Source organism: Haliotis rufescens, unplaced genomic scaffold, assembly GCF_023055435.1.
Source record: "Haliotis rufescens isolate VD_foot unplaced genomic scaffold, xgHalRufe1.0.p SCAF_35, whole genome shotgun sequence".
NCBI lineage: Eukaryota > Metazoa > Mollusca > Gastropoda > Lepetellida > Haliotidae > Haliotis > Haliotis rufescens.
Window position 1 is genome coordinate 5,017,478 of NW_025964057.1, and position 17,263 is coordinate 5,034,740.

General features: G+C 39.2%; 1 protein-coding gene across 5 annotated transcripts in view; it reads left to right on the plus strand.

Annotated features, from left to right (window-relative positions):
- Nucleotides 1-17,263, plus strand: part of LOC124127673 — a 187,825-nt gene that overhangs the window by 82,351 nt on the left and 88,211 nt on the right. For all 5 annotated transcript variants that reach the window (XM_048381021.1, XM_048381019.1, XM_048381020.1 and 2 more), the window contains one exon: nucleotides 13,385-13,457. In XM_048381021.1, the coding sequence (XP_048236978.1) occupies nucleotides 13,385-13,457 (73 nt within the window). The remainder of the gene's footprint in view (nucleotides 1-13,384; nucleotides 13,458-17,263) is intronic.

The window sequence follows — 17,263 nt, forward strand, 5'->3', positions numbered from 1 at the left end:
ACGTTGTGAAAACGTTACCAATCTACAACCTTACCACAACATTGTCAAAACGTTACATCACAACGTTACCAATCTACAACCTTACCACAACATTGTCAAATCGTTACATCATAACATTACCAATCTGCAACCTTACCACAACGTTGTGAAAACGTTACCAATCTACAACCTTACCACAACATTGTCAAAACGTTACATCACAACGTTACCAATCTACAACCTTACCACAACATCGTCAAAACGTTACATCACAACGTTACCAATCTGCAACCTTACCACAACCTTACCACAACGTTGTAAAAACGTTACATCACAATGTTACCAATCTACAACCTTACCACAACGTTGTTAAAACGTTACATCACAACGTTACCAATCTACAACTATACCGAAACGTTGTAAAAATGTTACCAATCTACAACCTTACCACAACGTTGTAAAAACGTTACATCACAATGTTACCAATCTACAACCTTACCACAATGTTGTTAAAACGTTACATCACAACGTTACCAATCTACAACTATACCGAAACGTTGTAAAATTGTTACCAATCTACAACCTTACCACAACATTGGTAACGTTGTGATGTAACGTTTTTACAATCTACAACCTTACCACAACGTTGTAAAAACGTTACATCACAATGTTACCAATCTACAACCTTACCACAACGTTGTTAAAACGTTACCAATCTACAACCTTACCACAACATTGTAAAAACGTTACATCACAACATTACCAATCTACAACCTTACCACAACATTGTAAAAACGTTACCAATCTACAACCTTACCACAATGTTGTAAAAACGTTACATCACAACGTTACCAATCTGCAACCTTACCACAACATTGTAAAATCAATACATCACAACTTTACCAATCTACAACCTTACCACAACGTTGTTAAAACGTTACATCACAATGTTACCAATCTACAACCTTACCACAACGTTGTTAAAACGTTACCAATCTACAACCTTACCACAACATTGTTAAATCATTACATCACAACGTTTCCAATCTGCAACCTTACCACAACATTGTAAAAACGTTACATCACAACATTACCAATCTACAACCTTACCAGAACATTGTAAAAATGTTACCAATGTACAACCTTACCACAACGTTGTAAAAACTTTACCAATCTACAACCTTACCACAACATTGTAAAAACGTTACCAATCTGCAACCTTACCACAACGTTGTAAAAACGTTACCAATCTACAACCTTACCACAACATTGTCAAAACGTTACATCACAACGTTACCAATCTGCAACCTTACCACAACATTGTGAAAACGTTACATCACAACGTTACCAATCTACAACCTTACCACAATATTGTAAAAACGTTACCAATCTGCAACCTTACCACATCATTGTAAAAACGTTACCAATCTGCAACCTTACCACAACGTTGTAAAAACGTTACCAATCTACAACTATACCGAAACGTTGTAAAAACGTTACAATCTACAACCTTACCACAACATTGTAAAAACGTTACCCATCTGCAACTTTACCACAACATTGTAAAAACGTTACATCACATCATTACTAATCTGCAACCTTACCACAACGTTGTAAAAACGTTACATCACAACGTTACCAATCTGCAACCTTACCACAACATTGTAAAAACGTTACATCACAACGTTACCAATCTGCAACCTTACCACAACCTTACCACAACATTGAAAAAACGTTACATCACAATGTTACCAATCTGCAACCTTACCACAACGTTGTTCAAAAACATTACCAATCTACAACCTTACCACAACATTGTAAAAACATTACATCACAACGTTACCAATCTGCAACCTTACCACAACGTTGTAAAAACGTGACATCACAATGTTACCAATCAACAAACTTACCACAACGTTGTTAAAACGTTACATCACAACGTTACCAATCTACAACTATACCGAAACGTTGTAAAAACGTTACCAATCTACAACCTTACCACAACAGTGTAAAAACGTTACATCACAATGTTACCAATCTACAACCTTACCACAATGTTGTTAAAACGTTACATCACAACGTTACCAATCTACAACTATACCGAAACGTTGTAAAAACGTTTCCAATCTACAACCTTACCACAACATTGGTAACGTTGTGATGTAACGTTTTTACAATCTACAACCTTACCACAACGTTGTAAAAACGTTACTTCACAATGTTACCAATCTACAACCTTACCACAACGTTGTTAAAACGTTACCAATCTACAACCTTACCACAACATTGTAAAATGATTACATCACAACGTTACCAATCTGCAACCTTACCACAACATTGTAAAAACGTTACATCACAACATTACCAATCTACAACCTTACCACAACATTGTAAAAACGTTACCAATCTACAACCTTACCACAATGTTGTAAAAACGTTACCAATCTACAACCTTACCACAACATTGTAAAAACGTTACCAATCTACAACCTTACCACAACATTGTAAAAACGTGACATCACAATGTTACCAATCTGCAACCTTACCACAATGTTGCTAAAACGTTACCAATCTACAACCTTACCACAACATTGTAAAAACGTTACATCACAACGTTACCAATCTGCAACCTTACCACAACATTGTAAAAACGTTACATCACAACATTACCAATCTGCAACCTTACCACAACGTTGTGAAAACGTTACCAATCTACAACCTTACCACAACATTGTCAAAACGTTACATCACAACGTTACCAATCTGCAACCTTACCACAACATTGTCAAATCTTTACATCACAACGTTACAAATCTACAACCTTACCACAACATCGTCAAAACGTTACATCACAACGTTACCAATCTGCAACCTTACCACAACCTTACCGAAACATTGAAAAAACGTTACATCACAATGTTACCAATCTACAACCTTACCACAACATTGTAAAAACGTTACATCACAACGTTACCAATCTCTGCAACCTTACCACAACGTTGTAAAAACGTTACATCACAATGTTACCAATCTACAACCTTACCACAACGTTGTTAAAACGTTACATCACAATGTTACCAATCTACAACTATACCGAAAGGTTGTAAAAACGTTACCAATCTACAACCTTACCACAACGTTGTAAAAACGTTACATCACAATGTTACCAATCTACAACCTTACCACAACGTTGTTAAAACGTTACATCACAACGTTACCAATCTACAACTATACCGAAACGTTGTAAAAACGTTACATCACAACGTTACCAATCTACAACCTTACCACAACGTTGTAAAAACGTTACTTCACAATGTTACCCATCTACAACCTTACCACAACGTTGTTCAAACGTTACCAATCTACAACCTTACCACAACATTGTAAAAACATTACATCACAACGTTACCAATCTGCAACCTTACCACAACATTGTAAAAACGTTACCAATCTACAACCTTACCACAACGTTGTAAAAACGTTACCAATCTACAACTATACCGAAACGTTGTAAAAACGTTACCAATCTACAACCTTACCACAACATTGTAAAAACGTGACATCACAATGTTACCAATCTACAACCTTACCACAACATTGTAAAAACGTTACATCACAATGTTACCAATCTACAACCTTACCACAACGTTGTTAAAACGTTACATCACAACGTTACCAATCTACAACTATACCGAAACGTTGTAAAAATGTTACCAATCTACAACCTTACCACAACGTTGTAAAAACGTTACATCACAATGTTACCAATCTACAACCTTACCACAACATTGTAAAAACGTTACATCACAATGTTACCAATCTACAACCTTACCACAACGTTGTTAAATTGTTACCAATCTACAACCTTACCACAAAATTGTAAAATCATTACATCACAACGTTACCAATCTGCAACCTTACCACAACATTGTAAAAACGTTACCAATCTACAACCTTACCACAATGTTGTAAAAACGTTACCAATCTACAACCTTACCACAACATTGTAAAAACGTTACCAATCTACAACGTTACCACAACATTGTAAAAACGTGACATCACAATGTTACCAATCTGCAACCTCACCACAATGTTGCTAATACGTTACCAATCTACAACCTTACCACAACATAGTAAAAACGTTACATCACAACATTACCAATCTGCAACCTTACCACAACGTTGTAAAAACGTTACCAATCTACAACCTTACCACAACATTGTCAAACGTTACATCACAACGTTACCAATCTACAACCTTACCACAACATTGTCAAATCGTTACATCACAACGTTACCAATCTACAACCTTACCACAACATCGTCAAAACGTTACATCACAACGTTACCAATCTGCAACCTTACCACAACATTGAAAAAACGTTACATCACAATGTTACCAATCTGCAACCTTACCACAACGTTGTTCAAAAACTTTACCAATCTACAACCTTACCACAACATTGGTAACGTTGTGATGTAACGTTTTTCCAATCTGGAACCTTACCACAACGTTGTAAAAACGTTACATCACAATGTTACCAATCTACAAGCTTACCACAACGTTGTTAAAACGTTACATCACAACGTTACCAATCTACAACTATACCGAAACGTTGTAAAAACGTTACCAATCTACAACCTTACCACAACGTTGTAAAAACGTTACATCACAATGTTACCAATCTACAACCTTACCACAACGTTGTTAAAACGTTACATCACAACGTTACCAATCTACAACTATACCGAAACGTTGTAAAAATGTTACCAATCTACAACCTTACCACAACATTGTAAAAACATTACATCACAACGTTACCAATCTGCAACCTTACCACAACATTGTAAAAACGTTACATCACAACATAACCAATCTATAACCTTACCACAACATTGTAAAAACGTTACCAATCTACAACCTTACCACAACGTTGTAAAAACGTTACCAATCTACAACTATTCCGAAACGTTGTAAAAACGTTACCAATCTACAACCTTACCACAACATTGTAAAAACGTGACATCACAATGTTACCAATCTGCAACCTTACCACAACGTTGTTAAAACGTTACCAATCTACAACCTTACCACAACATTGTAAAAACGTTACATCACAACGTTACCAATCTGCAACCTTACCACAACATTGTAAAAACGTTACATCACAACATTACCAATCTGCAACCTTACCACAACGTTGTAAAAACGTTACCAATCTACAACCTTACCGCAACATTGTCAAAACGTTACATCACAACCTTACCAATCTACAACCTTACCACAACATTGTCAAATCGTTACATCACAACTTTACCAATATACAACCTTACCACAACATCGTCAAAACGTTACATCACAACGTTACCCATCTGCAACCTTACAACAACGTTGTGAAAACGTTATATCACAACGTTACCAATCTACAACCTTACCACAACGTTGTAAAAACGTTACATCACAATGTTACCAATCTACAACCTTACCACAACGTTGTTAAAACGTTACATCACAACGTTACCAATCTACAACTATACCGAAACGTTGTAAAAACGTTACCAATCTACAACCTTACCACAACATTGGTAACGTTGTGATGTAACGTTTTTACAATCTACAACCTTACCACAACGTTGTAAAAACGTTACTTCACAATGTTACCCATCTACAACCTTACCACAACGTTGTTCAAACGTTACCAATCTTCAACCTTACCACAACATTGTAAAAACATTACATCACAACGTTACCAATCTGCAACCTTACCACAACATTGTAAAAACGTTACCAATCTACAACCTTACCAGAACATTGTAAAAACGTTACCAATCTACAACTATACCGAAACGTTGTAAAAACGTTACCAATCTACAACCTTACCACAACATTGTAAAAACGTGACATCACAATGTTACCAATCTGCAACCTTACCACAACGTTGTTAAAACGTTACGAATCTGCAACCTTACCACAACATTGTAAAAACGTTACATCACAACGTTACCAATCTACAACCTTACCACAACATTGTCAAATCGTTACATCACAACATTACCAATCTACAACTATACCGAAACGTTGTAAAAACGTTACCAATCTACAACCTTGCCACAATATTGTAAAAACGTTACATCACAACGTTACCAATCTGCAACCTTACCACAACATTGTAAAAACGTTACATCACAACATTACCAATCTGCAACCTTACCACAACGTTGTGAAAACGTTACCAATCTACAACCTTACCACAACATTGTCAAAACGTTACATCACAACGTTACCAATCTACAACCTTACCACAACATTGTCAAATCGTTACATCATAACATTACCAATCTGCAACCTTACCACAACGTTGTGAAAACGTTACCAATCTACAACCTTACCACAACATTGTCAAAACGTTACATCACAACGTTACCAATCTACAACCTTACCACAACATCGTCAAAACGTTACATCACAACGTTACCAATCTGCAACCTTACCACAACCTTACCACAACGTTGTAAAAACGTTACATCACAATGTTACCAATCTACAACCTTACCACAACGTTGTTAAAACGTTACATCACAACGTTACCAATCTACAACTATACCGAAACGTTGTAAAAATGTTACCAATCTACAACCTTACCACAACGTTGTAAAAACGTTACATCACAATGTTACCAATCTACAACCTTACCACAATGTTGTTAAAACGTTACATCACAACGTTACCAATCTACAACTATACCGAAACGTTGTAAAATTGTTACCAATCTACAACCTTACCACAACATTGGTAACGTTGTGATGTAACGTTTTTACAATCTACAACCTTACCACAACGTTGTAAAAACGTTACATCACAATGTTACCAATCTACAACCTTACCACAACGTTGTTAAAACGTTACCAATCTACAACCTTACCACAACGTTGTAAAAACGTTACATCACAACATTACCAATCTACAACCTTACCACAACATTGTAAAAACGTTACCAATCTACAACCTTACCACAATGTTGTAAAAACGTTACCAATCTACAACCTTACCACAACTTTGTAAAAACGTTACCAATCTACAACCTTACCACAACATTGTAAAAATGTGACATCACAATGTTACCAATCTGCAACCTCACCACAATGTTGCTAAAACGTTACCAATCTACAACCTTACCACAACATAGTAAAAACGTTACATCACAACGTTACCAATCTGCAACCTTACCACAACATTGTAAAAACGTTACATCACAACATTACCAATCTGCAACCTTACCACAACGTTGTGAAAACGTTACCAATCTACAACCTTACCACAACATTGTCAAAACGTTACATCACAACGTTACCAATCTGCAACCTTACCACAAAATTGTAAAAACATTACCAATCTACAACCTTACGGCAACATTGTGAAAATGTTACATCACAACGTTACCAATCTGCAACCTTACCACAACGTTGTGAAAACGTTACATCACAAAGTTACCAATCTACAACTATACCGAAACGTAGTGAAAATTTGTGTTAGCTGGGCAGGCTCTTGCATCAGCCTGCAAGTCTTGGAGATCATTGATTTTGTATCTTAAACTGATTGTTGATAAATGATGTTGTCATACAGTGGTAGTATACAGTTATATTCAGGTGTGTTGACCCACTGGTTTTTACTGTCATAGTGTACTTCAGAACATGTCCTTTAAGCTTGGTAAGAGAATGGGTTGAATTGGTTGAGAGAATTGGTTGAGAGAATAGGTTCAATTGGTTTTGAGAGTGGGTTGAATCGGTTGAGAGAATAGGTTGAATCGGTTGAGAGAATGGGTTGAATCGGTTGAGATATTGGTTGAATTGGTTGAGAGAATGGGTTGAATTGGTTGAGAGAATGAGTTGAATCAGTTGAGAGATTTGGTTGAATCAGTTGAGAGAATAGGTTGAATTGGTTGAGAGAATGGGTTCAATTGGTTGAGAGAATGGGTTGAATCGGTTGAGAGAATGGGTTGAATTGGTTGAGAGAATGGGTTCAATTGGTTTAGAGAATGAGTAGAATCGGTTGAGAGAATGGGTTGAATTGGTTGAGATAATGGGTTGAATTGGTTGAGAGAATGGGTTGAATTGGTTGAGAGAATGGGTTGAATTGGTTGAGAGAATTGGTTGAATTGGTTGAGAGAATTGGTTGAATCGGTTGAGAGAATTGGTTGAATCGATTGAAAGAATGGGTTGAATTGGTTGAGAGAATGGGTTGAATCGGTTGAGAGAATGGTTTGGAATTGGTTGAGAAAATGGGTTGAATTGGTTTAGAGAATGAGTTCAATTGGTTGAGAGAATGGTTTGAATTGGTTGAGAGAATGGGTTCTATTGGTTGAGAATGGGTTGAATTGGTTGAGAGAATTGGTTGAATCAGTTGAGAGAATTGGTTGAATCAGTTGAGAGAATAGGTTGAATCGGTTGAGAGATTTGGTTGAATCAGTTGAGATAATAGGTTGAATTGGTTGAGAGAATGGGTTCAATTGGTTTAGAGAATGAGTAGAATCGGTTGAGAGAATGGGTTGAATTGGTTGAGATAATGGGTTGAATTGGTTGAGAGAATGGGTTGAATTGGTTGAGAGAATGAGTTCAATTTGTTTAGAGAATGAGTAGAATCGGTTGAGAGAATTGGTTGAATCAGTTGAGAGAATGGGTTGAATCGGTTGAGAGATTTGGTTGAATCAGTTGAGTGAATAGGTTGAATTGGTTGAGAGAATGAGTTCAATTGGTTTAGAGAATGAGTAGAATCGGTTGAGAGAATTGGTTGAATCGGTTGAGAGAATGGGCTGAATTGGTTGAGAGAATTGGTTGAGAGAATTGGTTGAATCGGTTGAGAGAATTGGTTGAATCAATTGAAAGAATGGGTTGAATTGGTTGAGAGAATGGGTTCAATTGGTTTAGAGAATGGGTTGAATTGGTTGAGAGAATGGGTTGAGAGAATGGGTTGAGAGAATGGTTTGAATTGGTTGAGAAAATCGGTTCAATTGATTTAGAGAATGGGTTGAATTGGTTGAGAGAATGGGTTGAATTGGTTGAGAGAATGGGTTCTATTGGTTGAGAATGGGTTGAATTGGTTGAGAGAATTAGTTGAATCAGTTGAGAGAATTGGTTGAATCAGTTGAGAGAATGGGTTGAATCGGTTGAGAGATTTGGTTGAATCAGTTGAGATAATAGGTTGAATTGGTTGAGAGAATGGGTTCAATTGGTTTAGAGAATGAGTAGAATCGGTTGAGAGAATGGGTTGAATTGGTTGAGAGAATGGGTTGAATCGGTTGAGAGAATTGGTTGAATCGATTGAAAGAATGGGTTGAATTGGTTGAGAGAATGGGTTGAATTGGTTGAGATAATGGGTTGAATTGGTTGAGAGAATGGGTTGAGAGAATGGGTTGAGAGAATGGTTTGAATTGGTTGAGAAAATGGGTTGAATTGGTTTAGAGAATGGGTTGAATTGGTTGAGAGAATGGGTTCTATTGGTTGAGAATGGGTTGAATTGGTTGAGAGAATCAGTTGAGAGAATGGGTTGAATCAGTTGAGAGAATGGGTTGAATCGGTTGAGAGATTTGGTTGAATCAGTTGAGAGAATGGGTTCTATTGATTTAGACAATTGGTTGAATTGGTTGAGTGAATTGGTTGAATCGGTTGAGAGAATTGGTTGAATCGGTTGAGAGAATGGGCTGAATTGGTTGAGAGAATGGGTTGAATTGGTTGAGAGAATAGGTTGAATCGGTTGAGAGAATCGATTGAAAGAATGGGTTGAATCGGTTGAGAGAATGAGTTGAATTGGTTGAGATAATGGGTTGAATTGGTTGAGAGAATGGGTTGAATTGGTTGAGAGAATTAGTTGAATTGGTTGAGAGAATTGTTTGAATCGATTGAAAGAATGGGTTGAGAGAATGGGTTGAATTGGTTGAGAGAATTGGTTGAATCAGTTGAGTGAATTGGTTGAATTAGTTGAGAGAATGGGTTGAATCGGTTGAGAGATTTGGTTGAATCAGTTGAGAGAATAGGTTGAATTGGTTGAGAGAATGAGTTCAATTGGTTAAGAGAATGAGTAGAATCGGTTGAGAGAATTGGTTAAATCGGTTGAGAGAATGGGCTGAATTGGTTGAGAGAATGGGTTGAATTGGTTGATAGAATTGGTTGAATCGGTTGAGAGAATTGGTTGAATCAATTGAAAGAATGGGTTGAATTGGTTGAGAGAATGGGTTGAATTGGTTGAGAGAATGGGTTGAATTGTTTGAGAGAATGGGTTGAATCGGTTGAGAGAATTGTTTGAATCGATTGATAGAATGGGTTGAGAAAATGGTTTGAATTGGTTTAGAGAATGAGTTGAATCGGTTGACAGAATGGGTTGAATTGGTTGAGAGAATGGGTTCAATTGGTTGAGAGAATGGGTTCTTTTGGTTGAGAATGGGTTGAATCAGTTGAGAGAATTGGTTGAATCAGTTGAGAGAATGGGTTGAATGGGTTGATAGAATTGGTTGAATTGGTTGAGAGAATGGGTTCAATTGGTTTAGAGAATGTTGTGAATCGGTTGAGAGAATTGGTTGAATCGGTTGAGAGAATGGGCTGAATTGGTTGAGAGAATTGGTTGAATCGGTTTAGAGAATTGGTTGAATCGATTGAAAGAATGGGTTGAATTGGTTGAGAGAATGGGTTGAATTGGTTGAGACAATGGGTTGAGAGAATGGGTTGAATTGGTTGAGAAAATGGGTTGAATTGGTTTAGAGAATGAGTTGAATCGGTTGAGAGAATGGGTTCAATTGGTTTAGAGAATGGGTTGAATTGGTTGAGAGAATGGGTTGATTGGTTGAGAAAATGGGTTCAATGGGTTTAGAAAATGGGTTGAATCGATTGAAAGAATGGGTTGAATCGGTTGAGAGAATGGGTTGAATCGGTTGAGAGAATGGGTTGAATTGGTTGAGAATGGGTTGAATCAGTTTCTAGAATGGGTTGAATCAGTTTCTAGAATGGGTTGAATTGGTTTTGAGAATGGGTTGAATTGGTTGAGAGAATGGGTTTAGAGAATGAGTTGAATCGGTTGAGAGAAAAAGTTAAATTGGTTGAGAAAATAAGTTGAATCAGTCGAGAGAATAAGTTGAATTGGTCCTATCGAATATCTTAACAATTAAGATTTGACTTAAAGATTCCCTCCATGGTGTCCCTGAGAATGGGTTGGTCGTGTAGCCTAACACTGTCCAGTTGTCCAGGAGAATAGGTGGCATCTCATGGAAGTTATTTGTGTTGTTGGGGTTGTGTGGGTTGTGGGGGTTGTGCTCTCCAGAGAGTAAACATGACGTCCATTCATTGTGTGGCAGTGTGGATATGTCTGGGATGTCGTTACATCATGGATTCTTGGACAAACCAGAACCAGTCCACACAGCTGGTGTACTGAAGACCTACAGGAGGGCTGGCCGGGGCACAAACACTGACTGTGTTGAAGATGGATCATGGGTGGTGGCATGAAGGGCTTGTTGACAGCTGGAAGTGGTCCTTCGGTGTTTACTCAGGTCAAACATGGCTGTGTCCCACGTATGTGTGGGGGTATGTCTGAGGCGGTCAGTGATGGGAAGTTCACTGCAACAATGCCTAGACTAGCTACAAGCTCTGTTGAGGAGGCAGCGCTCTGTGGAGTCACACATGAACCAGAATAGTCACTTGTGTCACATGTTGTTAAGCTGTTTGACCGACAAGTCGTGACCTTTAAACTGGACCCAGGAGAAGTAACTCGTCTGTCTGAATCTGTATGTCTGGATGTCTGGATGGATGTCTGGATGGATGTCTGGATGGATGGACGTCTGGATGTCTGGATGGACGTCTGGATGTCTGTATGGATGTCTGGATGTCTGGATGGATGTCTGGATGGATGGACGTCTGGATGTCTGGATGTCTGGATGGACGTCTGGATGGATGTCTGGATGTCTGGATGGATGGACGTCTGGATGTCTGGATGGATGTCTGGATGGACGTCTGGATGTATGGATGGATGTCTGGATGTCTGGATTGATGTCTGGATTGATGTCTGGATGGATGTCTGGATGGATGGATGGATGGACGTCTGGACGTCTGGATGGATGTCTGGATGGATGGACATCTGGATGTCTGGATGGATGTCTGGATGTCTGGATGGATGTCTGGATGTCTGGATGGATGGACGTCTGGATGTCTGGATGGATGGACGTCTGGATGTCTGGATGGATGTCTGGATGGATGTTTGGATGGATGGACGTCTGGATGGATGGATGGATGTCTGGATGGATATCTGGATGGATGTCTGGATGGATATCTGGATGGATGGACATCTGGATGGATGGACATCTGGATGGATGGATGTCTGGATGGATGTCTGGATGTCTGGATGGATGTCTGGATGGATGTCTGGATGGATGGACGTCTGGATGTCTGGATGGATGGATGTCTGGATGGATGGACGTATGGATGTCTGGATGGATGGACGTCTGGATGTCTGGATGGATGGATGGACGTCTGGATGTCTGGATTGATGGTTGTCTGGATGGATGGATGTCTGGATGGATGTCTGGATGGATGTCTGGATGGATGGATGGATGTCTGGATGGATGATGGATGGATGTCTGGATGGACGTCTGGATGGATGGATGGATGGATGTCTGGATGGATGTCTGGATGGATGGATGTCTGGATGGATGGATGTCTGGATGGATGATGGATGGATGTCTGGATGGACGTCTGGATGGATGGACGTCTGGATGGATGGATGGATGGACGTCTGGATGGATGGACGTCCACAGATCATGTGATGCCAGTTTGTTCGATGGCTGCCTGATCCGGCTGTGTGTATAATCTAGACACATTGTGACACCTACAGGATCAATGCGGTCCGGGTAGCTAATACTCATGCATTGATTTTCGGGCTCTAAATGTGTGGCCATCGACTTTGGCAGATTAATGTTGTGTCATTTACAAAACACTGCAGCTTCTAAAGGTTTATGCATAATGGTGATTTTGTACCACTGTTTGTGATTCTAGTTGCTTAGGTTGGCTGCTGGTTGCTGTTGCTGACAGAGTGATGTGGAAAGGCTCTGTGTGTTCAGTTTATTTTAGGGACAGGTTACATTATGCTGGATGCTAACACTGTCTTGCATAATGGGAATACTTTGAATATGGTGAATATTGGGATGATTGTAAATACTGTGAATATGGTGAAAACTGTTATTTCCAGAACACCATCAAATGATGTTACATGTATGCTAATTGTGTCATTTTGACAATTTTCATTGTTTAATAAAATCCCCAAGTATTTATTATCAGCTGTCGTGACAAGACAAAATGACTGCTTTATATAGCACTGCCTAACGATGATAAACGAGCTGGAATTATATATGGTGTTTTCTGTCTCCAGATCGAGACCTGAACAACAGCAGTCAGCCCCGGCAGACAGATCACCACAGTCTCGAAAACAGCCTTGCCACGGAGTGAGTGTATATTGTGTTGTGTCCTGTAGTAGCGGGCAAGGCTCTGGTCGGGGCAGCAAACACAGAACAGGCTACTGGGGTGTGAGTTGACAGCCTTGCCACGGAGTGAGTGTATATTGTGTTGTGTCCTGTAGTAGCGGGCAAGGCTCCGGTCGGGGCAGCAAACACAGAACAGGCTACTGGGGTGTGAGTTGACAGCCTTGCCACGGAGTGAGTGTATATTGTGTTGTGTCCTGTAGTAGCGGGCAAGGCTCCGGTCGGGGCAGCAAACACAGAACAGGCTACTGGGGTGTGAGTTGACAGCCTTGCCACGGAGTGAGTGTATATTGTGTTGTGTCCTGTAGTAGCGGGCAAGGCTCCGGTCGGGGCAGCAAACACAGAACAGGCTACTGGGGTGTGAGTTGACAGCCTTGCCACGGAGTGAGTGTATATTGTGTTGTGTCCTGTAGTAGCGGGCAAGGCTCCGGTCGGGGCAGTAAACACAGAACAGGCTACTGGGGTGTGAGTTGACAGCTGACTTTATTTGCAAATACACTAGTTGTTTCTGAACTCGCGAAAAGAAATGCGAACCACAGAAACATATAGAAAAGTATGTACGTTAAGAACTCCAATGCATAAACAGTTCATCCAACTTAATATGCTATGCATACTATAAACATTATTTATACTTGATATTTTACATTAATGTAACAAACATGCTGAGCAGTAGTAACACTTACCCTTGTGGTTTTAAGCCAAATTACATCTAAAAATACTTAAGACGGTTACATAAATACCGCCTCTACAAATTGCCATGATATCAACATAATATGAACACAATATACACAAAATATACACATACCTTACCACTGTGTGGCAATGAGCTGGCAACTATGTTAGCGTTGGCAGATCACAGGCATCGTAACATCGATTTCCATATTCTAGAAAAATTGAAACAATAAGGCCGCATAAGAAAAAGGAAATGGCCAATAAAATTAAGAACATGTAAAAAACATACATACTGCATTCACACATGTAGTTAGATGGTATTTAAGTAATGATTGATAGTTAAATTTGATTATGGATTTAGTTTAGATTTAACTAAAGTGTTCAACAAATTAAGAGGGAAGGTATAGAATATCTGAAGATATCGAGATAACATGTATACTTATTATGAAGTACTAGTTTATGTTTAAAACTATTTTCAGTTAGACATATATAGATATATATATAAAAGATGTATAATTACCAATCAATGCATTACCTTAATGCATCTAATTCATAAAACTAAATACACAGACATATCTACAAGATACATAAATATGAACCAAACACAAACTAACCTTATAGAGATCCTGAACACAACAAATATATCAGCCACTGATTTGAATGCAATCCACAGAACCACTGATTTCCTTCAAGTGTAAGTGACCAACTAATTTAGCAAAGTCAGCTAAAAACAGAAGAAACCTTTTACTTACATAATACAGAAGCTGGAAGGAAAACAAAGCAAGACGCTTATGCTGTTGGTGACTGTACAGGTGAAAGTGGCTATTGTTATGTTAGTAGTTATGTAAGTACTGGAGCTAGTCTAATTGTTGTTGTTTTTATACTGCTCAATTAATCTAGCTTGAGAAAGAAACAGGCTAAGCAGAAACAAGACAATTAAAAGACTTTATTAAAATATTTACAAAATCAACTCGGCCACATGTCCTAACCCACACCAAACATTAACTCAAACAGCAGTCCACTCTATGCCACACTTTACCACAACACAACACAACACAAGACACCCGAACCACACAAAACAATGCATCTGAACAACAGAACACATTTGAACAACACAGCACAACACTTCTGAACCACACAACACGTTACAACACATCTGAACCACACAGCACAACATGGCATATCTGAACAACAGAACACATCTGAACCACACAGCACAACATGGCATATCTGAACAACAGAACACATCTGAACCACACAGCACAACATGGCATATCTGAACAACAGAACACATCTGAACAACAGAACACATCTGTACAACAGCACACATCTGAACCACACAGCACAACATGGCATATCTGAACAACAGAACACATCTGAACCACACATCACAACATGGCATATCTGAACGACAGAACACATCTGAACAACAGAACACATCTGAACCACACAGCACAACATGGCATATCTGAACAACAGAACACATCTGAACCACACAGCACAACATGGCATATCTGAACAACAGAACACATCTGAACCACACAGCACAACATGGCATATCTGAACAACAGAACACATCTGAACAACAGAACACATCTGAACCACACAGCACAACATGGCATATCTGAACAACAGAACACATCTGAACAACAGAACACATCTGTACAACAGCACACATCTGAACCACACAGCACAACATGGCATATCTGAACAACAGAACACATCTGAACCACACATCACAACATGGCATATCTGAACGACAGAACACATCTGAACAACAGAACACATCTGAACCACACAGCACAACATGGCATATCTGAACAACAGAACACATCTGAACCACACAGCACAACATGGCATATCTGAACAACAGAACACATCTGAACCACACAGCACAACATGGCATATCTGAACAACAGAACACATCTGAACCACACAGCACAACATGGCATATCTGAACAACAGAACACATCTGAACAACAGAACACATCTGTACAACAGCACACATCTGAACCACACAGCACAACATGGCATATCTGAACAACAGAACACATCTGAACCACACATCACAACATGGCATATCTGAACGACAGAACACATCTGAACAACAGAACACATCTGAACCACACAGCACAACATGGCATATCTGAACAACAGAACACATCTGAACAACAAACACACCTGAACCACACAGCACAACATGGCATATCTGAACAACAGAACACATCTGAACAACAGAACACATCTGAACAAGAGCACACATCTGAACAAGAGCACACATCTGAACCACACAGCACAACATGGCATATCTGAACAACAGAACACATCTGAACCACACAGCACAACATGGCATATCTGAACAACAGAACAGATCTGAACCACACAGCACAACATGGCATATCTGAACAACAGAACACATCTGAACCACACAGCACAACATGGCATATCTGAACAACAGAACACATCTGAACAACAGAACACATCTGAACCACACAGCACAACATGGCATATCTGAACAACAGAACACATCTGAACAACAAACACACCTGAACCACACAGCACAACATGGCATATCTGAACAACAGAACACATCTGAACAACAAACACACCTGAACCACACAGCACAACACATCTGAACAACACAACACAACATGGCATATCTGAACAACACAACACATCTGAACCAAACAACACATCTGAACCAAACAACACAACATGGCATATCTGAACCACACAACATATAACAACACATCTGAACCACACAACACAACACTTCTGAACCACACAACACAACACTTCTGAACCACACAACACACCTGAACCACACAGCACAACATGGCATATCTGAACCACACAACACATCTGACCACACAACACAACACATCTGAACCAAACAACACAACATGGCATATCTGAACCACACAACACATCTGAACCACACAACACAACACATCTGAACCACACAGCACAACACTTCTGAACCACACAACACAACACATCTGAACCACACAACACAACACTTTTGAACCACACAACACACCTGAACCACACAGCACAACATGGCATATCTGAACCACACAACACATCTGAACCACACA